At 39.7% G+C, this 24,010-nt stretch overlaps 2 protein-coding genes across 2 annotated transcripts in view; both read right to left on the reverse strand.

Annotated features, from left to right (window-relative positions):
* The window catches only part of stard9 (StAR-related lipid transfer (START) domain containing 9), a 40,413-nt gene extending 33,251 nt beyond the window's left edge, over nucleotides 1–7,162 (reverse strand). Inside the window, exons 1-2 of the mRNA XM_085143955.1 lie at nucleotides 6,806–7,162; nucleotides 1,841–1,910 (exon numbers count right to left, since the gene is read on the reverse strand). Of these exons, the coding sequence (XP_085000081.1) occupies nucleotides 1,841–1,910; nucleotides 6,806–6,852 (117 nt within the window). The 5' untranslated portion in view covers nucleotides 6,853–7,162. The remainder of the gene's footprint in view (nucleotides 1–1,840; nucleotides 1,911–6,805) is intronic.
* A 107-nt stretch (nucleotides 7,163–7,269) lies between these two features.
* On the reverse strand, nucleotides 7,270–22,763 carry cdan1 (codanin 1). Its single transcript, XM_085143958.1, has 28 exons — nucleotides 22,014–22,763; nucleotides 20,834–21,504; nucleotides 20,540–20,740; nucleotides 20,014–20,204; nucleotides 19,701–19,820; nucleotides 19,521–19,599; nucleotides 19,312–19,432; nucleotides 19,025–19,134; nucleotides 18,663–18,752; nucleotides 18,468–18,543; nucleotides 18,148–18,353; nucleotides 17,845–17,983; nucleotides 17,519–17,662; nucleotides 17,174–17,340; nucleotides 16,999–17,080; nucleotides 16,731–16,820; nucleotides 16,590–16,644; nucleotides 15,370–15,506; nucleotides 15,177–15,280; nucleotides 13,042–13,191; nucleotides 12,864–12,927; nucleotides 12,618–12,696; nucleotides 10,032–10,261; nucleotides 9,700–9,807; nucleotides 9,537–9,600; nucleotides 9,200–9,411; nucleotides 8,342–8,449; nucleotides 7,270–8,219 (listed from the first exon to the last, which is right to left on the reverse strand). Exons 1-28 carry the CDS (start codon nucleotides 22,089–22,091, stop codon nucleotides 8,097–8,099), a joined length of 3,999 nt encoding a protein of 1,332 aa, XP_085000084.1. The 5' UTR covers nucleotides 22,092–22,763; the 3' UTR covers nucleotides 7,270–8,096.
* Nucleotides 22,764–24,010: the final 1,247 nt, after the last annotated feature.

Genomic DNA, 24,010 nt, shown 5'->3' on the forward strand with positions numbered 1-24,010 from the left:
CTACTTTCTTTCTTGTCATTACTAAAGTAATGACAAGAAAGCTTTCCCGAGAGTGTTCTGGGTTTGTTGATGAATAAACGTGATCAGTCTAAATATTGACTTTCAAGTTTGTTAGAATTGCACAAACCCTGTTTGTGCAATTACTTATATACTGTATAATTGAAGATACAGTACAATTATATACTGTATCTTCATTTACATGAGTACATGTTTTAATAAATCACTGCATCTATTTAATGTTTTTTTCTAGCAAAATGTGAGTCAGGGGTTATCAGAATTTTTGCACAGTACTGTATATAAGATAGCATGTTACTATTATTATAAAAGATTATATCTGAACACATAGTGGCTTTGAGGAAGGTTATTTTTTCTTTCTGCTGTTCTAGGTGAACGTAGTCCTTGTTGGGTTAAAATGATGACTAGATTGAGAAAGTTGCTGACATTACATGTTGTGTTTACATTTGTTCAGATCAGATTCTGTTGTAATAACAGCACAACTACAGCCGGTTAAAAAAAGAAAAAAGCACCAAGAAGGGGGCTGGAAAAAGAGTCTTGTAGGTGTAGCCCACTCTATCATCTGTGTAAGTAATCGTTTACTGACTGCAGCATTAGGCAGCACTAAGCCCTGGGATTCAATTTTGTTCACAGCAATTGGGTTGCCTGAAAGCATGACTACTTAACCCCTGTGCACTGTGAGGAAACGGACAATGAACTTGTAGTGTGAGGGATGAACTAAGAGCAACACCAGCCCCTGGCAAATCTCCTGAACGACAAAGCTCCAACCACTTATATTAAAGAAACCTGACAACTTGTAAAACATTATTCTTTACTTCTTTCTTGTTTTACACAGGCTAATTTCAGTAGGTCTTTATAGGTTGTTTCACTTGCTGTTTACTGCGACTGAAATCCAGTCTTTATTATTTCTGTCTCAGACGCTCCAAAACTGTCCCAGTTTCCATAAATAATTATTCCCATGAGATCTGCAAGAGCCGTGGGTTCACGATCCCTTTCCAAGGCAGAGGGAGGCCATATGTGGTTTGTCTCCTGTCACATCATGTGCAACAGATTCTCTAGTCCTACCCCAAACCTTCTTCCTGAAAGCATGCATTTAAAACAAAAATGCAAATAAAGAGAAGCATTTCTTTAAGATTAAATGCGAGTTTCAAAACTGGTTTCAAGCTGAAAGTCCTTTATCGTTTTGAATCATAATAATAGCTGTTGTTTCCACAGGCTAGACCCTTTAAATAGAGCTTTCTCACTTCTATATTAGCTCATACAGATATTCCAAATCAGAAATAAAGTCTAACAGTTTCCATACTGAAGCTGTAGAGACAGCATTAGACTGTCTGCAGGCAATGCAGCTCAACCAATCAGACATGCCTACTCAGCTATATGACACAGCAGGTTGGTAATGTGGTGAAAGTATCAGCTTACAAGACTGTAAGCTCACAAAATAATTAGTTCCAAATGTCAAGAACTTCAATGAAACCTCGAATAATAACTCCAGCCACATGCCAGATTCACATAAACCCCCCTAATTTAACAGTAAAGCTACTGCATGGTGTTTTTATCTTTTACAGTTTCTTCTTGGAGATGTTTGGGAGGTATCTGAAGTATGACGTAGTTGCGCTGTTGTTTATATTTGTGCACCGAGGGCTCAGACTGCATGTGTTCGACAGGAAGGGTCGCTATGCGGTGTGTGTGTGTGAGCTCAACACATACTGTACAACAAATAGAAGCAGCTTAAAGGAGGGGAAAAAAGTTGAACTAAGCCTGTAAACATCCTGTTGTTGCTATGTGCAACTCCCATTCTGTCACACTTGTATACAGGGCTACTCACCTTCACATTTCGGATCTTCACAAACTTATCCTCCACCTGAACAGCTAGTCTTCCTCCATCTGCGCTCTCCCTGTGAGTAAGAAAAGAAAAAAAAAGTGTATGCTTATTATTATTATTAGGTGTGGGTAACAACTGAGAAGGTTGATGCTTCCACTAGAGAGAAATGGCCCTACGGGACGCTATCAGTACTGACCAGGATCTCACACCTCAAATGCAAACCAGACAGAGCTTTAAGAACTTTTCACTCTAAATTCAGAAGCTGTATAATCATCCTATACACTGTTTCAAATCGGTTTTTAAATTCCTCTTTTGCTGCAGCTGATATAATTCAGAGAGTGTCGAGATAAATTTACGCTGGCTCCACTCGCCTTGAGGCCATCACATGACAATTAACACAATGAATTGTGTGTGTGTGCATGTGATCCATGAAATTGCTACACAAGTGCACCACTGACCAGTCCAAGATTCAAATGAAAACAGACCCCGACATGCTCTGCAAAAACCTTGTCTGAGATGCAGCTGGAGCCGTTTCCACAAAGTCCAGAGAGCACACAAGGGTTCTGTGAGCGTAATCAAGACCACTGTGTCATCCGTTGTGTGCGCTGTATGTGTATGTGTGTGCATGTGCTTCAGCAGCTGGACCAAGCAAATCTGATGCAACACAAGCAAAACTGAAGGCAATCGCAATACGGAGCTGAGAGGATTTCGATCTCCAGGAGTGATAATGATGGCAAATGCTGCCTGCAGTGGCATCTAGCTCCATCTCTGTGGTGGGCTAGGGACACACGAGGCGGCTGTTGTAAATCATCCCCCTGTGCTTCACCACGTGGGACTCATTTTGCCAACCCCAGCAGCGGCCCAACCCAAAACCACCAACCTTCAATCTCAGGCTCTAACCAGCGTGTACATGAGGTGGTTGGGGACTGGAAAACAGTAAACCTTGCACAAAAACGTGTTTTGATACAAACTTTAGATGAGCACAGATAGGCTGACATGTTTTGTATTGTTTGTTTGCATATGTGAGATGTTGCCCACATTGTCAGGGGCACCTACTAAATCCTGCCGGTCAACTAAAACAGAAGAGCAACACGCTCAAATGCAAGGTCGAATGAAGAATGCAGACCTGGCTGGTGTAAATGTTATCTCTGTTACACAGAAGGTCCTTATTCAAATTTATGGAGGAAGGAAATACATCCTTCAAAGCGATGAGCAAAATGAGGGTGTCAGAATCCCAAATCAGGAAGGACAGATTTGCATGACAGTGAACATTTAATATAAGAAATTCTTTTGTTATGTAAAACACCAGGAAGACCAACTGAAAGAATCATTGTCCAGCCTTTCATAGCCTGAATAATGCTTTGTTAAGGTACTGTAGTGGCCTCTGAGTTTAAGCAACCCTGCCAGAGTTCAAAATAATTAAATATACCACCATGGAACTTGTATGAAGTGTTTCTCCAGACCCCCTCAAAATAACAAACTGCATTTAACATACTGTAGCAATTTCCTGTTGATGTAAATCGCAGCTTTTTAAACCTCCTGGCGTGTTTTTGGTAGTTTCAGCAGATTTCATAGCGTTATAAAATGTAACAAAATGTTCCCACCTAAACAATAAAGCGGAAAATTATACCAAACCAATGTGTTCATTCCAACTTTCCTGCCTTGTTTAACCCTCTGGATTCCATAAAAATCACTACCCTCTCAGCTTGTTTGTGGCCAAAAATGGCCACCCCTTGTTTACGTTTACAAAATGCTATAAAATTCATATATATTAAGAAAAATTCCCACTTTTTTTTACATGATTTTTTAGATTAGTACCAGTGCTGTTCATGAAAATCAAAATTTCATTCAAATTCATAATTTTAACCCTTTAAATACCAGTTAGATCACATAATCCTAGGAACTCATAAATGGAAAAAATCACAAAACCCCAATTTTTTTCCAAATAAAACATGCCATCTGATTTACTTTCTAACCATGATGGAGGTTAGATGTATAACAATAATTAAAAGTATCAATGACTTTTATACATCTTTGTTTTTTTGTGCAGTGACAGAAAAACATAAAAACTTCCTCTCAGCTTGTTTGTGGCCAAAAATGGCCACCCCTTGTTTACGTTTACAAAATGCTATAAAATTCATATATATTAAGAAAAATTCCCACTTTTTTTTACATGATTTTTTAGATTAGTACCAGTGCTGTTCATGAAAATCAAAATTTCATTCAAATTCATAATTTTAACCCTTTAAATACCAGTTAGATCACATAATCCTAGGAACTCATAAATGGAAAAAATCACAAAACCCCAATTTTTTTCCAAATAAAACATGCCATCTGATTTACTTTCTAACCATGATGGAGGTTAGATGTATAACAATAATTAAAAGTATCAATGACTTTTATACATCTTTGTTTTTTTGTGCAGTGACAGAAAAACATAAAAACTTCCAAAAATGGCCACCCCATGTTTACATTTACAAAATGCTATAAAATTCATATATATTAAGAAAAATTTCCACTTTTTTTGACATGATTTTTTTTAGATTAGTATCAGCGCTGTTCATCAAGACCAAAATTTAATTCAAATCCAGACTTTTAACCCTTTAAATCACAGTTAAATTACATAATTTTAATGATTTACAAAGGGATAAAAGCATAAAATCCCCATTTTTTTTCTAAATAATACATGCAAACTGATTTATTTTCTAACCATGATGGAGGTTAGATGCATAGCAATAATTAAAAGTATCAATGAGTTTTATGTATCTTTGGTTTTTTGTGCAGTGACAGAAAAACAAAAAAAATCCCTCTCATTTTGTTCGTGGCCAAAAATGACCACCCATGTTTACGTTTTCAAAATACTATAAAATTCATATATATTAAAACATTTTTCTACTTTCATTGACTTGATTTTTTAGATTAGTATCAGTGCTGTTCATCAAGACAAAAAATTTAATTCAAATCCAGACTTTTAACCCTTTAAATACCAGTTAAATTACATAATTTTAATGATTTACAAAGGGATAAAGGGATAAAGGGATAAAAGCATAAAATCCCCATTTTTTTTCTAAATAATACATGCAAACTGATTTATTTTCTAACCATGATGGAGGTTAGATGCATAGCAATAATTAAAAGTATCAATGAGTTTTATGTATCTTTGGTTTTTTGTGCAGTGACAGAAAAACAAAAAAAATCCCTCTCATTTTGTTCGTGGCCAAAAATGACCACCCATGTTTACGTTTTCAAAATACTATAAAATTCATATATATTAAAACATTTTTCTACTTTCATTGACTTGATTTTTTAAATTAGCACCAGTCCTAGTCATGAAAACCAAAATATAATTAAAATTTAGATATTATACGCTTTGAACTGGGTGTGGTTCCCAATCAGCCAGAGTTCACACCCAGTTTCACACCTTGGCTCAGGCGATTAGAGGATCATCAGGGGGTCCCTTTGTCCCTCTTGGGGGGGGGGACACTCCCACCTTCTTGCCATATTGCCAGAATAAATGGTCTGGAAGCTGTTAGGTTTACTTACAGCAGTAGCAACGTCTGCACCTGCATAAACTCCAGGACACGTTTACAAACAGTGTTTGTTGTTGTTTGCGCTGCAGCTGCAGGTTTGAACTGTGCAAAATGTCCTGTGATTGGGGGTTTTTTTGTTTTTGTTTTTGTTTCTAGAGTTAATATTTTGGGTATGGTCTCTTTTTATGAAAAATACAAGAGTAAAAGTGCTTTTCACATGTGCTTCAAAGCTAAGTTTGACTGGGAACCTCAAAGCTCAATATCCTGCATCCACAGGAATTCACTGCAGCCTATGTAATGTTTGATGCGTCATTATTTATTCCAGTCTATCTTGCAAATACATGTTTGTGCTGCAATGTCATGCACAAACACAAACTATCAGATCCTTAAGACCAAACCTATGTCAAAATTGTTTCATTATATTGGTCCATTGGAGTGTGGTAACCCATCAACCCCACCTAGTGGAAACCAAGAATATTACATGAAATTGCTTGCTTGGCAGAAAATGGCCCAAGGATGTCATGTGGTAGAAAAAATGAAAAACTACAATTTTCATGTGTTGAGTTTAGAATGAAAGCAATTTTACCTAAATTGCATGCTATAGTACTGCCAGTAACAAGGAATCAAAAAAGGTGGTTATAATGGGTTTCAATTGGCCAAAAATGGCCACAATCAGTAAAATGGGAACAATTTGGTGTATAGTGAATATTATTGACATTATTAAGGAGCTGATGTTGAAAAATAAAAAATTTTAATAAAATACACACCTTTGGAAAGTTTCATTCCATTTGCATTAACAGAACAAAAATGGTTGAAAACCGAAAAGTGAAGTGGCCAAAAATGGCCAGATAGAGACCAGAGGGTTAAGGTAACAAATGCCTTTAAAAATATGCATCACATTTCCATGTGATCAAAGTGAAAAAAGTTTTTGTATGGAATATGCATAACACTGTCAGACATAATGGAATATAATGACTTATATGATTGTAGCTAAAAGCCACGAAACAAGGCTTTAAGCAGGGGTCAGTCAGAAATGTAATTCATTCACTTCCTGCCTGAATTTAGACATATTTCCTGCATTTTTCTACTACTACTCAGCTCTACACCGCCTGCTTTAGTAGGCAGCACCCCTGACAGCCACAGTTGTCATCATTCAACATGTGCACCACTCATCGTTTAAACCACGGCGTTGTACTGAGCTAGCTAACGAGCTAGTTTAACGCTCGATTTCGATTTAAAGCAGCAAAACGGACAAAATAGAGACAAAAAAGGGCAACATACGAAGTATAACGCCTTGTTGTACACACCAAGAAGCAGGTAACATTGCGTGGTTTTAAATACCGATAGCAGCACTCGAGACATAAAGAAGCAATAACACAACAATAATAAACTATTAAATGATGTTGTATTAGCTGGATAAGCTAACTCGGGAACTTACCTCGCGTTGAGAGGTCGGACTCGAATCGCAACTTTTACGTTTGCCATGATGTGTTGTTGTTTTGAGGGGTTTTACACGCAACTCAGCAGCTGTCCAAGTCGGACTTGGTGTAAAATAACGGTTTTAATGTGAGCATGGTGAACATCGCTTCATATTTCTCCAATACAATGGGGCAAAGTTGTCCGGTAAGCCCCCCCGCTCTTGTTCAAGCCATCTCCGGACTTCTGATCGAGAATCCGAACGCCCGCCGCGTCTCCAAAAGTCTCAGCAGAGAAGTGAAACTTCCTGCAGGGCAGACATGGAAGGAGAGGGAGGGGATGCTGCTGGATACTCCTCCCTTTTAGCCACATTCAAATCCTTTTTTTTTTTTTGCATGTCTGTTATTATTTAATTTTCTCTACATTTCAAAAGGTCTTTAAATTGAGTTTTACATTGATTAAAAACACCCCCCAAAAATATACAGATTGTTCAAGCTGATAAACTTTATTTTCTTTTTCATTACAAAATTGTATGTTACTCATTGCAAACATGACAATACACAATAAACACTTAAATCTGAATACATCATTGTCATTTAGAATTTAAACTATGCGGCAACATTAAAAAGAAAATCAGTTTAAAAGCAGCAGGGAGTAGGGCGCTTGTTCAACATGAACAAAAACATGATCACAAATGCTTGCTTGCATTTATAAAAGAAACGCAGTCACTAGTGAAGCGGTCAACGGCAGTGTGAAAGTGCTATACTGAAATGAAGACAAATTAACAATTGTGTGTCTTATACAACGTGACTTTTTTTCTAATTTTGAAACTTGTAGTATTTGTTATACATTTTACGTGATAAATATTAATTACGCAACTTTTTTTTAAATGCAAAAATTCCCCATTTCATTGCCCAATCTTAAGCGTGAATCTACTGTGACTCCAATCTATGCATCGTCTAGATCTTTTGTTTATTGTTTGCCTAAAGACACAAGCATCAATCCAGGTTTGCCTGCAGGAAATTCCTTTGGATCTAAGATGCGACTGTGTGGTCCATAGATGCTACCCCTGACTGACGGGGTTTTCTGGTTCTACTTGGCACCTTAGCTCTCAGTTTGCAGCTACAGAACCTAAGCCTGAGGCTTGCAAAAGCTGACTGTTGACTCTCTTTGAAGGTCTGTGAAGCAGAAAGCTAGTCAGCAAAAAGAAGTCACTCAGAACTGTGTACCTCTTGAACAACACAAGCAGATGTTACATTAAACACTGTGGCGAAAACAAGTTGTGGCGGGGAAACTGGAGAGTACTATTGCTGTCATGTAGCTCCCTCTACTGTCTGATGTGAGACCTGCAGAATGTCCATGTGGCTTTGTAACTCAGCCAGAGGTGAGACGGGTTTCACGGTCTTTAACTTCAGCTGAAAATTCGCTATCTGCTCCTAAAGAGAAAACAAATGACAAGAAAATTAGAACAAGAGAGCAGAAAAAGCCAGAGGTCAGATCATTAGTATTAAGAAATAATTCCAAAGCTATACAAGATGACAAGAACATGAAAATTCACCACAGGTAAGGCCAGTTCTGTTAGCTTCTTCCAATGGGATTTGACCTCTTCTTCACTCAATAACCCTCTGTCCACCAGTTTTCCAATTACAAACCGGTAGTTCTTCCTCTAAAAAAAACAAAACAACAACAAAAATAATAAAAACACATTTATTAGAAAATTAGAGATTTCATTGTCAAATGACTTTAAATTAAATAATTAGAGGTTATAAAAAAGGTTAAATTTTTTAAATATGTATATAAATAAAACTGTTTAGGGAACACTGGGCCTGACAGAACTGAACAAAAAAAATAAAATAAAAAAAATAAAAGGAAGAATTCAAAATGATGGAGCATGCTGGAGGCCAAATCTTTCAATTCAAGACAGGGACCGTTTCACATGTCATTCCCCTCGGCCTCGTTTCCAGTCTGTTTACTCTAGAAAGCAGACAGACTGGAAAGCAGGAGTATTAAAACCCACTGGAGAAGCAGTGAAAATAAGTCAAAGAAGAAGAATCCAGGAAGGAAATAAATAAATAAATAAAGTCTCCATCCAGTATAAACATGCTATAAGTGTTTAGGCAAGTAGGTTTGAACAATTTATAGTGAAGAAACTTTCAAGAAATGAAACATCAACAGAACTGTTCCATTTTGCCGACACTGTTCAGTCTTGTAGATTTTTAACACATAAAAATTGAAAGAACACCCCCCCCCCAAAAAAAAAAACAAACAAAAAAAAACCCCACACACACCACATGTTGTGCACACCTCAATCTATAATGTTGTTTTAGGATCTATCCAAGGACATGTATAACAAGTTTGATATATGTTCAATTTGACTGTCATATTATGATCATTAATACATCTATATCATTCATACCTCTGTGTCGCTGGCCTTCAGCACAGCGGTGACTGTAAGTGGGGTAAAGAGCAGGTGGATGGGGGCGGAGGAACAGCTGTCTTTCTCCCACAGCTCAGCGAACTGCTCCAGCAGCGCTGTGACAGGAGGCTCTGACCCTGAACCATTACCAACAGCATCCCCGCCACGTCCGCTGCACTCTGACAGAGGCAGCACCGGGAGCTCTGCCGACACTGAACAGATACACAGAACACATGTCTGTCAAGGACGTTTCACAATGTTTGCATTTAAGAAGCAGAGCAATTTTGAATGATGAGAGTTAAACACCTAAAACATTAAACGGCCTGGAATCTCTTACCCAGTTTGCAGGCCAGTAGGACACTACAGTTCAGAAGCATCTGCTCTGACAGTACATTCAAAAACTAAGCAAGCAAAAAGAAGGAAGACTGTAATCAACACTGGGAAACGACGCATCAGTAAATTCGGTGTAATTTTATGACACTCCTCTCTCTTTGATTTACCTTTCTGCAGGATAATGTTTCTCCCACTTTTTGCAGCAGCGTTAGGAGCTGAGAGCCAGTCGGCAGCTCCTTATCCGTCCTCGGGCCCACAGCGATGCTCAGCAGTTCCTACATTAAAAATTCAACCCTTTGAGTTCAGACATATCGTTGACTTTTACATATTTAAGATCTTCTTTATTACATGGACTTTCTAACATTCTGGTGAGGCACACTCGTGATTTAACAGTAAACTGTGTGACATAGTGGGGGGAAAAAAAAGAATCACAAATGAAATGTTATTACAAAGCACTGCTGAACAAAGTACTAACACATAAAAAATAAAATAAAAATACCTTCATTTCAACGAGGATGTCAGAGGGCAGTGAAGCACTGTGGTCACAGTGGGGAGGACAGGACATCACTCTCTCACTCTCACTTCCTTGTTTCCTCTTGGGAGTTTGTGACTTTTCCTGAGGGACCAGCTCAACCACAGTTCTGTCCACATCAGAGTCTGGAGCAGGTGGACTACCAAGAGCCTTCATCACGCGCTCATACCTGCTCTTCCACTCCCGTCTTACGAGTGCTTTATAATGAGAAATTAATGGAAATTAGATATCCTGAGAGTGCTTCGCTCATCTACAATGGAAATTATGTTCATAAAATAATACCGGCACCACAGAGAGTTTGAGGTCAGTTCAATGTTTTTGTACGCTTTAGTCTGGAGGCTTAGTTAGTAGTAAAACAGGCCTAAGTCGAGCACAAAAAGCTTGCAAAACTACTGCCCTGCCATAAAATTCAGCCTTTCCTTCATTTACATTCATTCAGCAGATCAAAGCAATCAGTGCATTCATGTTCCAGTGGGGACTTCCCAAAACTGTTTTTAAAAAGTTAAACAAAAACACAAAGACTTGCTAATCTTATAAACCGAAATTTTATTCAAAATAAAACATTTAAAAAATAAAGGAAGAAATTGTTTGAATTGTAAAAATGTATAATTTTAAGGGGGGAAAAAGTCATTTGAATTGGGTGGCAGGCCTACGTCTCCAAAAAAAAAAAAAAGTTCAGATAGGGCCACGTAATCACTGTGCATCATATTTTAAAAACAGTTCATCAACCCCATTTCCTACCTGGGACTGATGTACCTGTATGTACTTTTCAGCACTGATGGTGCCTTTCCAGCTGTGCAAACTGCAAAATCCATGGACACTAATGCACCCCCATAACCAACAGAGATCCAGGCTTTGGAACTGAGCAATAATGACAAACTGGATGCTCCCTCTCTTCTCCTCATTGCAATTTTAATCCATCTGACCACACAACAGTTTTCCACTTTGCCTCAGTCCATTTTAAATTAGCTTCGGCTCAGAGAAGAATGTTCTCTGGATTATATTCACACATGGCTTCTTCGAGAAGGCTTGCTCGAGGTCCACCTGTCTGTAAACACAATTCCCCACATAATGTTTTCTGGAACTCTTCCTAAACTCAAGAATCATACCCGTTTAAATGCAGTGCTGCCTGAGGGTCCAAAGGTCAATCTCAGTTAACCTATTAGGTTGAAAGATTTTGTTCCAGGCGTGTCCTTTTCAATACCACTCACTTTCCCAGCCTTTTGTTACCCGCACCCCAGCTGCCAGACCCCCATGTTGCCGCCATCAAATTAAACACAAGTGTATTAGATGCCTCTAGGGATGGGTATCAAAAACCAGTTCTTGTTGAGAACCGGTTCCCACTGTTTCAATTCCTTGGAATTGTTTGCCATTTTTCCCCAAACGATTCCCTTATCAATTCCAGTCGCCCCGAATGACGTCACCACGTTGCGGAGCGTCATTTACCTGGCAGGAAACATGGCGGCTCAAACGCTCAAAAGTTTGATTATACTTTACGAGAACGGATGACAACAGGGCAACTTGCAATACTTGCAAAGTAGATATTTCATTTAAGGGAGGAAACACTACGAATATGCAAAAGCATTTGCTCACAAAACAAACATAACCTTAAATGAATGTCGTGTTTTTAATTCCGCTCCGGACTCGTGAATCTCAACCCAGCAGCAGCGGTAACGTTTGCACGTCCTCTCCCGTTAAAGCGGCAGTTAAATAATCACTTAACAGTGCATATTATGTTAGCGTGATCTGCCTTATTACAAAACCTGCCATTACTGTGCATTTAGGTGACCATGATGAGACAGACAGAGTCTGGCTGGCTCAGATGCTGGCAGTTCTCACTGCAGTCTACCGGTAGCGTCTCCTTTCAGGCAAGGATAGACGAATGTCACCGAGCAGTGACTAAGTTTGTGGTAAAAGGCTTGCACCCATTTGCCACAGCAGATACCCCCGATTTTCAGTAAGTGAATGTGTTTAATTGTAGGCAGGGACATTACTGGATATTCTTGTGTAATTGCTACTGAATAATTTGTTATACTTTGTTATTGCTACAGAAGAATATTTATTTTATTATTTTACATTTACAATTTTTTTTTCTGGGGACCCTGTGACGCCCCATTAAAGAGCCGTAGGCTGTGGATCTCTTAAGATCTCACTGTTGGGTTTGTAAGGCCATGTTACTCCTAAATTTCTATCTTGTTCAAAGAGAAGACGTAAAACAAAGTTCTAAGCAAATCGACTTTAGTGTTCTCCTTTTTTAAAAAGAATCGAATCGTTAAACAGAATCGAAAATGGAATCTGAATCGTGAAAATCTTATCAATACCCATCCCTAGATGCCTCTCTAGAATAAATATGACATCACAATTTGTCTGTGTCTGTTGAAGTATAAGCTACGATTTTTGAACGTAAATAAAATGAACAACCGGTCCTTGTATCTCCTTCCAATAAATAGATAAATAAAAATTATAATCTTCTTCTGCAGACATGCAGAAAATGCACATCTGAAACAGCTCTATATTTAAGTTTCTGGGTGATCTATCCCTTTAACTAATTACCTGTAATGTTAGCCGAAAGCCAGCTGCAGGCTTTTTCTGTTGCAAGACGTTTGGTGATGTTTTCCGAAGTGGCGAGTACCTGCGTAGAAATTCGAGCATAAACATCCAATTCCAAACTCATCCACAAAGGTTTATCAGAAAGTCCATTTATTAGCTAAAAGTCTATATTGCTGTAGTTTTTGTTGTACTTATGTTCTGCTTCCCTTTTTTTTTTTTTTTAAACCAAATATGTATTCTTGGACTTACAGTAGGCGAAGTCTCATGAGGGAGCAATATACGTATGGCTTCAGGGCTCTTCTCACAGCAAAATCTGCAAGCAAGAGGGTGTTTTCTTAACTGAAAGTGGCACCTTGTAATAATTCCCAATCAAATCTATTCACGTAACAAGAAAACAGCTGGGCGCTTGTAAAATAAGCTCTCATACCTGGTGGCTCTTGCCAAAGCCTCCAATCCCGCATCACACAATTGAGCACAAATGGAGTCATTCAGTTTTGAGGGATTTGAGTTTGCCGACCCCAGTCCGTCTCTCAGCATCTTTTCTCCTCGTCCCACCAACTCATTTACTAAGGTAGCCCTGCGGGAAGCCCAAAACGAATAACACAACTGTACAAAAATTACATTTAAAATATTAAAATAAAATAACAACGATGCTCTTAGTAAGTCTTGAGCAGATACAGTGGGGCAAAAAAGTATTTAGTCAGCCACCGATTGTGCAAGTTCCCCCACTTAAAATGATGACAGAGGTCAGTAATTTGCACCAGAGGTACACTTCAACTGTGAGAGACAGAATGTGAAAAAAAAAAAATCCATGAATTCACATGGTAGGATTTGTAAAGAATTTATTCGTAAATCAGGGTGGAAAATAAGTATTTGGTCAATAACAAAAATACAACTCAATACTTTGTAACATAACCTTTGTTGGCAATAACAGAGGTCAAACGTTTACTATAGGTCTTTACCAGGTTTGCACACACAGTAGCTGGTATTTTGGCCCATTCCTCCATGCAGATCTTCTCAAGAGCAGTGATGTTTTGGGGCTGTCGCCGAGCAACACGGACTTTCAACTCCCGCCACAGATTTTCTATGGGGTTGAGGTCTGGAGACTGGCTAGGCCACTCCAGGACTTTCAAATGCTTCTTACGGAGCCACTCCTTTGTTGCCCGGGCGGTGTGTTTTGGATCATTGTCATGTTGGAAGACCCAGCCTCGTTTCATCTTCAAAGTTCTCACTGATGGAAGGAGGTTTTGGCTCAAAATCTCACGATACTTGGCCCCATTCATTCTGTCCTTAACACGGATCAGTCGTCCTGTCCCCTTGGCAGAAAAACAGCCCCATAGCATGATGTTTCCACCCCCATGCTTCACAGTAGGTATGGTGTTCTTGGGATGCAACTCAGTATTCTTCTTCCTCCAAACACGACGAGTTGAGTTTATACCAAAAAGTTCTACTTTGGTTTCATCTGACCACATGACATTCTCCCAATCCTCTGCTGTATCATCCATGTGCTCTCTGGCAAACTTCAGACGGGCCTGGACATGCACTGGCTTCAGCAGCGGAACACGTCTGGCACTGCGGGATTTGATTCCCTGCCGTTGTAGTGTGTTACTGATGGTGACCTTTGTTACTTTGGTCCCAGCTCTCTGCAGGTCATTCACCAGGTCCCCCCGTGTGGTTCTGGGATCTTTGCTCACCGTTCTCATGATCATTTTGACCCCACGGGATGAGATCTTGCGTGGAGCCCCAGATCGAGGGCGATTATCAGTGGTCTTGTATGTCTTCCATTTTCTGATGATTGCTCCCACAGTTGATTTTTTCACACCAAGCTGCTTGCCTATTGTAGATTCACTCTTCCCAGTCTGGTGCAGGTCTACAATTCTTTTCCTGGTGTCCTTCAAAAGCTCTTTGGTCTTGGCCATGGCGGAGTTTGGAGTCTGACTGGTTGAGGCTGTGGACAGGTGTCTTTTATACAGATGATGAGGTCAAACAGGTGCCATTCATACAGGTAACGAGTGGGGGACAGAAAAGCTTCTTACAGAAGACGTTACAGGTCTGTGAGAGCCAGGGATTTTCCTTGTTTGAGGTGACCAAATACTTATTTTCCACCCTGATTTACGAATAAATTCTTTACAAATCCTACCATGTGAATTCATGGATTTTTTTTTTCACATTCTGTCTCTCACAGTTGAAGTGTACCTCTGGTGCAAATTACTGACCTCTGTCATCATTTTAAGTGGGGGAACTTGCACAATCGGTGGCTGACTAAATACTTTTTTGCCCCACTGTATCTATATAACACATTTAAACACAGAGTGGTAAATTTACAGCAGTTGCCACTGAAGTGCTGTAAAACAAGCTGTTGGACAGTCTCTAGCCTCCTAGGTAAGCAACCAACCAAAGCTGCAGGCTGATTACAAACTCTTCTCAGAGTCACTTTCAATTGGAAAAGGATCATCTAATGGAAGGCAGGTTAAATAAAAACAAAGGAATGTGAAAGCTACAGTTAATTTGCAATCTAGTGGCTTAAAAACCAGCTTACTCTGAAAGCTCCACAATACTCACTTCATATGCTTGACTGCATTGGATCCAACCCTCTCAGCTACAAATTCCACAGTGCGACGTAACGATGGAGGTTGGTTGTGAAAGAAGGCTTGCTCGAGGTCCACCTGTCATATTCAAGCAACCGATTTAAATACCCCACACACAGGAATGATTGCGTTTGAAGTCCTGTTTGCTCTGCTGCTTGGTTATTCACCTGCAGTTTCTGCTGTGACCTGTGAGCTGCTGGCGTGTCCTTGAGCTCAGCAGACGTGGGAGTAATCTTGCGGATAATTCCTCCGCTCTTGGATGTGCTTCCGGACACAAAGGCAGCCAAAAGCTTACGAAATTCACCTGAATGAATAAAAACAAGATGGATTTATCTAAAGAAAGCGCGTGTTGCTGTCCCTTGGCTCATCTGTGGTGAACGTGTTGAGCAAACGTGAACAAAGCTGTGCAGTTTCTGATTAAAGGACGGTTTATTTTTCAAACTTATTAGTGAAACTCGAGTCCACCAATGACTAGATCAAACAAAAGGCCAAACAACCTATAAGAACTGTGCCATTCTTGCGCTCGCTACTCTGCATCCAATCAAAGGGCAAAAAATCCTGCAAAGATTGAGTCCTGTAGATGCAAGACTTTAAATTTAATGCGTCTATGGTTAAGAATAATCGCACCAGTAGAACAAAACAAAAGAAAAAAAGAAGAAATTACCATCCTCAAGACAGAGCTTCACTTTAACCAAAAGAAAAGACCAGGACATGCTAGTCCAACAACCCAGCTCCCCATATGCAAATTAAAAGACACAAAATAACGTGAGGACCAACCTCGAACCTACAGATGAAATGACAAAGCAGTTTTGTTATGGAAAAAGCTCATAACCAGCCCAAGAGAAACTCTATAAAAAGCCAAGAAAGTGACTGATAACATACAAAGTAATTCACTGTAATAATTTTTACTATAATTGTAACAGCCAGAGACAGACACTCTTTCTTGCAAGTCAAATACTTGGTGAGACAATCCATTTTATTAGTATTATTTTTTTTAATGCTACTACCAGTAAAAAAAAAAAAAAAAAAAAACAAAAAAAAAAAAACAAAAACAAAACAAAACACACACACACACACACACACACACACACACACACACACACACACACACACACACACGAAAAAAAATCAAAACCTTTTCACAGATAAACATACACGTGTAGATGAATGTGCGAATCAGCTGGCTGGTTGTACCAAACTTGTGACTCCTTGTTCCCATGAATCTCAGTAATAAAGGGGAAAGACTCCAATGTTAATATGGCTATTAAACCATCTAAATTAAGGCATGCAGAAATAAACAGCTACTATAAATTAAGATAAGAATACAGTGCCCTTAAACCCAATTTAAACATAAGATTTACATTCAGCATTCCACATTTCTACTCACCAAGAAACGGACAACAAGTATAAAGAAGCTGCTGATCCACCAGAGGAATACAGTCCTAAAAAAAAAAAAAAAAAATTAACAAGCATATAAAAACAAGTCGTTTTATGAACAAACACCTATTAAAGTTTATTTGTCACTTACAAGCCCTGCCACATTTATGTCGCTTTCTTCCACCTTGGCAACCTCAGTAAACTCACTAGTGAAGAAAATATCCTCTGGAATCACTGGGATCTACACAAGTTAAAACACAACAAGTTCAACTATATGTTAGCATTACGCATAAATAAATATTATTCTCAGGCATCATAAAAGTGTTAAATAGATCTTTGAGTCACGATTGGCGAGTCTGCTGCTCACTGTATAAACTATTACATAAAAAGACAAATTTTGCCTACACATTATAACTCACCTGAAAGAGCCAGCCTAATACTGACACCATCAGTAGCTTATTTAGGTAACACATTTCTTCACACCGATCAAGAACCAGTCTCCTGCAAGCAAACAGGAGACTTTGTATTTTACTATATACACACACCATTTACCTGTACTGTCATAACTAGTTGTGCATGCATATGAAGACAAACCTATATAGGAGAAGCAGTGTGCCCAATGTGGTCCTGTAGCAGAGCAGCAGAGGGCCGATAAAGTCTAGCATGGAGAGGAACTCCACCAGCCAGGGAACAGTGAGGATGGTGCGCCTTCTCCTTATACTGTTTCTCAACACAGCACACACATCTAGCACTGGAACACTCTGTGGGACAAAGAGGGGAAGAGAAAAAAAAAAGTAGCATGGCATCAAATATACATTTATATCTGTACTGCAGATGTACAGGAAGAAAATAAAAGGAACTGAAACTACTTCTGACTTTTACATACACCATTTAAAAACAGGCCTGAACATTTGGTGCAATAAGTATTTGTTTCGTCACCTTGCTGCGCAGGGCTATAGCAGTATCCTGTATTTCTCTGGACGGCTTCTCGGATGTTTGGTAAGGCAGAAAGGAAATGAATCCCAGAAACTTTGCTAGAAGACGAGCTAGGAGCAACACAGAGGAGAACCGCTGCTTCTCATCCTAAAAAGGATGAAATAATAAACAGCATAAGAGCTCATCTTCTTAGAGTGGGCAGGTTTAAGAAGATGAGCTGTCCAGGTACCCAGGTTAAAATACATTGCTTCAAATAAAAAAGGAAAATACAGCTGTAAAGCATTTTAACAAAACACCCACAAAAGCTGCAGATGCAGATAACAAAATACCTGCTGCTCCATGTCTCCATCTTCCTCCTCCTCTTCGTCCCGCTCACAGATGGAAGCAGGAGGGCTCAGGATGGACACCTCATCCAGCTGGAGTAGCTGCTGGCACAAGCTATCCTGCAGGTGCTGGTTCAGCTGGCAGCTAGTGCACAATATACAAAACGGATTATAACAACATAGTCCATTAAAAAAAATTTAAAGAAAAAAAAGTTTAGCTAGTAAGAACACAGGAAATTTATATGAAATTTAATATTTATTATGCTATTGTTATGCTGTTATCTTTTTACTTAAATGTTGTTGTCTCACCAGCTAGCAGCCTGCAGGAAGTCCCTGAAGAACTCTTGGTAACCAGGAAAAGATGGAGGTGAGCACGGGCCAACAACTCCGTGAGGCTGAATGAGACGCTCTTCAAGACGCTTCAGGCGACCCAGACCCTCAGCTCCCAACATGCCTAACAAGTCAGCATCAGGAGCATCTCCAGAAGTGCTGTTCACTCGGGGACCTTTACACATCTAAAGGGAAAAAAAAGGTCAATTTGAGACCTTATTGGGCCAAGTAAGAAGAATGTCATGTGGTGGCAGCTTCTGCAATGAGATAGATAGCTTTTGTTAAAATGTATGATTTACCTGAATAAGCTGCTTCAGGAACAGACGCGCAAAATGAGAATGATTTCCTGCAGAGGTCATCTGACTCATCATTCCTCTGAAGTAAAAGACAGAAAAGGATCCTTTATTACATTGAAATCCTTAATTTCACCCAATTCCTGACCATGAGGGGGAGAAATAAATAAATAAAAAGCTGCTGTAACTAACTGGACTTACCTGATCCTATTTCCAAGTGCAGTGTCAAAATTCCACCCGGGTTCCTTGTGAAAGTCCTCCCACTCTCTCAGCACCTCATAAAAAATATCTCTGTGAGAAGAACAAAAGAATCAGGTGATTAAGATAATTGATGAATGGAAAAAATATACTTGATCATTAATAAAATTCATTCAGTGGTTTTAATCAACTTATTTCAACAGTTGAAACCTTAATTCACCAAACAACCAAGAAAAGTTTCTCATCTCACAATTAAAGCTACAAATTATCCAACTATAATATTTCACACTGTGTCGATCGACAAACAACATTGCGTTTGCAATTTAAAGTTCACCTCTATAAAATGGACAAAAGTAGAAATATACCTCTGTTTTTTGAAGATGTGGAAAGCCTTGTCACTGCTGAAGTTGGACCGGTTGTCAGTATCAGGTTGGAAAGGGACCGAGTGGATGAAAGTGGACACTGAAGGAGAGAGCTGAAATACATTCATTTTTTTTATTTTTTAAAGTGAAGATGGGTCAAAATAAGAATCTGGATTAACAACATAGGTTGGTAGTAATGTTTATAACATAGCATACAGCACTGGGAAAGATTTAAAAATACAATAAATGTTTGCATTTACTTCATCAGCTGTACAATACAACTCTGTTACCTTGGCCGTGCTTTTATCTTGGGCCTGAGTGAGTAAGTCCCTGAGATGTGGAGAGAAAGATGCCACCCGTTCATTCTCTGCCAGCAGTCGCAATGTGCACTTGTCCAAATGAGCTACCAACCTGATAAATTACAAGAAGACATGGTTATGAGTCAAAAAGTTAAGAATGTTGAGGAGTCGGTTAAGTGGAGAAAACAAAAGACACTCACTGAAACTGATTCTCCAGGACCTTCACTGCAAAATACACACAATTGTGTACTAGTCTTAAATAACATCTTTCGAGAATATCTGAAAATTAGAAACAGATCGGGAGCTTCAACACACACACACACACACACACACACAGATATATGCAATCCTAGTATTTGTAATATTACGTGATTGCACACCTGAGTGCGAATGAGCTGCACACAAACTTTCCTGTTCATCGTCATGAGTGTGAGGGGACCGAGACGTTAGTAACTGCATCACAAAGAAGAGCTCCAGGAAAATGTTTGGTACGAGGTTTTCTGAAAACACATAAAAAGATTTTTTAACTAATTTAAATTTCTCTCATTATTAATTACTCTAATTACTTAACAGAAACCTGTTGACAGGCATTTACTAATAGCTGTTCTTCATCTAGCAAAATTGTTTGTACAAGTTCATTTTATCCTCATGTAATTGTTTTTAGATAATGATCACCACCTTGTGGTCATTTACCAGAGATGCAGGTACTATACAGCTCAACCAAAAGATCCAGTTCCAAGGAGAAAGTCACTTTGGATGGTTCAGGACTAGTTGTCTGTTGTTCTGGTGTAACTTTAGATCCTGTTTTAAGCACTGCCTTGGTAGGGGTGCATGATTCCAAAGAAGACGGCTGAGGAGAGCCGACCTGCTGGGCACGCTTTGTCCTAAAAACAAGAAATTCCTGATCATAAAACTACAAAGATAAACTGAGATGTGGAAAAAAAGATGCTTCAGCTGGTGCAAAAACAGCTGAGACTGTTATACATATAGAAACTGGAAGGAGAATTTTACTCTAATCCAGAGTGTACAAACGATTACCAACAAAATATGGATTACACTACACCATCATTCCCTGTAAAACACAGCAAAAAATTATCCATCTGTAAGTAATATGGCACCCACTCGCAGACATGTATTACTGGCCAATCCAAAAACGAAACACATTTTTCCCACAATGCACTCAAATCTGTCTGACCAAATTGAGGAAAAGTGCACTTACTTTTCCCTTTTAAGCAATTCCCTTTCTTCCTGCAGACTCAGAGAATTGCCCCCTGTCATCGACCCCTCGAGTGGCTCTACTCCTGACAGGGGGCTGGATGGTTTACTGAACGGGGTGGAAGTGAAGCAGGTCTTTGGTTTAGAGTGTGGCCGCTCTGCACTTACTGGTGTCGGGTTTATTCTTCTAGTTGGCTTAGATGCCCTGAGGAATAACAGAAGTGGTCAGATTGTTTGAAAATTACATGTTCAAATCTATATTTATGACTCTACTTATGTTAGACTTGTGCAGACTCACGCAGGAGAAATGGGTGAGGAGCCAACAGGAGGGAACTCCTCCAAGTTGTTGAAATTGAGCTGACCTACAGACGGAGGTGAAACCTGCTCAATTATCCTACCATACCCTCCTCCTCCTCCTCCTCCTCTTACTGATCTCCTCCCCCCAGTCTCATCAATATAATGCCCTCCACGTCCTCGCCCCCCCAATGACATGTTGCCACCACTCTTCTTGCGGCTTTTCTGGGACTGGAAGCTAGGGCTGTGCTGAAAGTCAGGAGGAGAAACCATGTAGTCTCCAAGCATGATCCTCTGCCCACCACGCCGCTCAGATCCTGAAGGCCTGGAAGCAGGGCTCCATGTTGTAGAAGAGGAGGGGCTGCTGAAGGCAGTGACCCCGCTCAGACAGAGAGATCCTTCAGGTCCAGGTGACACAAATGAAGGAGAAAACAGCTGGACGCGGCTCGCAGCCCGAGTACCACTTCCACCACTGGCAGACTTGCAGCCCCTCTTTTCCGAGAAAACTTGGGTCTGTGCAGCAGGCCTAGGGCGGCTGGGAGTCTTAGCTGGGGTGGCGGGGCCATGGGTGAGTGCTTGACTGCTCTGCTCTCTCAGAAAATTTAAAATAAAAGGGACGAACTCCTCTTTGTGAACTGTCAGCCCGAGTTCACTAATCGACAGCTTGTCCTCGTCCTGTTGAAGAGAGAGACTTTAACTGTTGGAAAATTGGATCGAGACAAGCGCATCAACCATCTATCAACCACGAAATAACTCGGATCATCAGCGCAATTAAATCCTAGATGCATCGCAAGATAGTAGATATCCACGCAATTAAATATTCTGGATAGCTACAGTTAATCTAAGAAAATTATTATCTAACCTAGCTAACAACGTGCTGGCTAATTTATGGCAAAACCCCACATCTGTCTTAAGAGAATGAAAATAATAGTAAAATTATTAAGTAACTGTGGTAAATTATGACAGGTTTTACTGAAAACATTTCTTCTGAAAAAAGGGAAGCTGACAGCTACCATCTTGTCTGTAGTCGATCTGATCTACAGCTAACGTGGCTCGCTAGCACAGCAGCTAAAAGTTTTGTTTACCATTAGTTACGAGCTGTGTCATCACACAGAAAAAAGTAAGCGGAGATAAAACGCAGATAAATGCTCCTCTCGTGATAGTATTACCCGTTTCAGACCTACCCCTGCACTCTTTAGCCAGTCCACCACCTTAATAATATCCACTTTCTGTGATAGAAGCGATTCCAAAAGAGCCGCCATTCTTGCCAAGTGCTGCGCGGCTGAAGAACTGAGAGGAAAGGGGGCGGGGTTAGCCTGTACGCATGCGTGTTGCAAATTACGTATGCCAACCACGTGTGCTTGTCATCTGAGCCTTCAAGAGTCATTCAAGGACCGTTAAAAGGGCCTGCTTTCACATGTCATCCACCCACTAATAATAACAACCTAAATACAGTCCTTTGCAAAAAAAAAAAATCTCGAGTCACCACTCATTTTTTAATATTTCGCTTCCAAGGAGGGAGCCTTTCTCAAAAACCTTTTAAAGTGGTGTTGCGTAATAGTTTTCTGGGCTTTCTGAAAATCATAGCATGGTGTGCTGTGTTGCCTTAAAATAACCTGAGGAAATTGGAAGAAATTTTTGAAAAGTATCCTAAAAAGTATCCTAAAGTCATGTCCTATCATGCACTTCCTTTTGGAAAACATCTGATTGATCAACGTCTTCACTTTTCAGCATGACAATGATCCCGATAACACTGCCCATGTAGTAAAAACATACAATGAAACACTATCAGTCGCGGACTGGCATCGCCTGGACCTCAGCATTACCGAAACAGTGTGGGATCATGTTGACAGAAAACAAAAGAAAGGGCAGCCAGCATTCAAAGAAGAGCTTTAAATACTCTTCAAATAGCCTGAATAACTATTCCTTAACACTACTTTAGAACTTTAAAAAATTACAAGAAAACCTCGGGGTGTGTTGAAAATTTTTGCCTCACATACTGTATTTCTACATATGTTTGCAACTTACAATGAATCGCTGCACCTACACTACCAGTCAAAATTCTGGACACGCCTTCTCATTTTTCTTTATTTTTACTACTTTCTACATTGTATATACACACTGAAGACATCAAATATATGAAGCAAGATATATGGAATTATGTAGCAAAACAAAAATGCTAAAAACTCTAAATATGTTTTATATTTTAGATTCCTCAAAGTTGCCACCACTTGCTTTGTTGACCACCTTCTCTCAATGAGCTTCACGATGTAGTCACCTGAAATGGTTTTCACTTCACAGGTGTGCCTTGTCAGGGTTCATTTGTGGAATTTCTTGCCTTCTTAATGGGGTTGGGACCATCAGTTGTGTTGTGCAGAAGTCAGGTTGGTACACAGCTGACAGCCCTTATTTGACAACTGTTAGAATTCATATTATGGCAAGAACCAATCAGCGACATAAAGAGAAAAGGCAGTCCATCATAACTTTACGAATTGAAGGTCAGTCAGTTTGGAAAATCACTAAAACTTCGAATGTATCCCCAGTTGCAGTCGCAAAAACCATCAAGCGCTACGATAAAACTGGCTCACATGAGGATCGCAGCAGTCACCTCTGCTGCTGAGGATAAATACATCCGAGTCACCAGCCTCAGAAACTGCAAATTAACAATTAACACCTTAGATTAGAGCCCAGATAAATGCCGCACAGAGTTGCTGCAGCAGACACATCTCTTCATCAACTGTTCAGAGGACACTGCACGAATCAGGCCTTAATGGTCAAATAGCTGCTAAGAAACCACTACTACGGAAAAACAGCGAACAGAAGAGATTTCTTCTGGCTAAGCAACACAAACACAATGGATATTAGACCAGTGGAAATCTGTGTTTTGAGTCCAAATTAGAGATCTTTGGTTCCACCCGCCATGTCTTTATGCAACAAATGAATAATCTCTGCATGCATGGTTCACACCGTGAAGCATGGAGGAGGAGGTGTGATGGTGTGGGGGTGCTTTGCTGATGACACTGTTGGGGATTTATTCAAAACTGAAGGAACACTGGACCAGCATGGCTGCCACAGCATCCTGAAGCGACATGTCATCCCATCCCATCCTATTTGCTTTTAGTTGGACCATCATTTATTTTTCAACAGGACAATGACCCCAAACAAACCTCAAGGCGGTGTA

Source organism: Neolamprologus multifasciatus, chromosome 19 (assembly GCF_963576455.1).
Source record: "Neolamprologus multifasciatus chromosome 19, fNeoMul1.2, whole genome shotgun sequence".
Lineage (NCBI taxonomy): Eukaryota > Metazoa > Chordata > Actinopteri > Cichliformes > Cichlidae > Neolamprologus > Neolamprologus multifasciatus.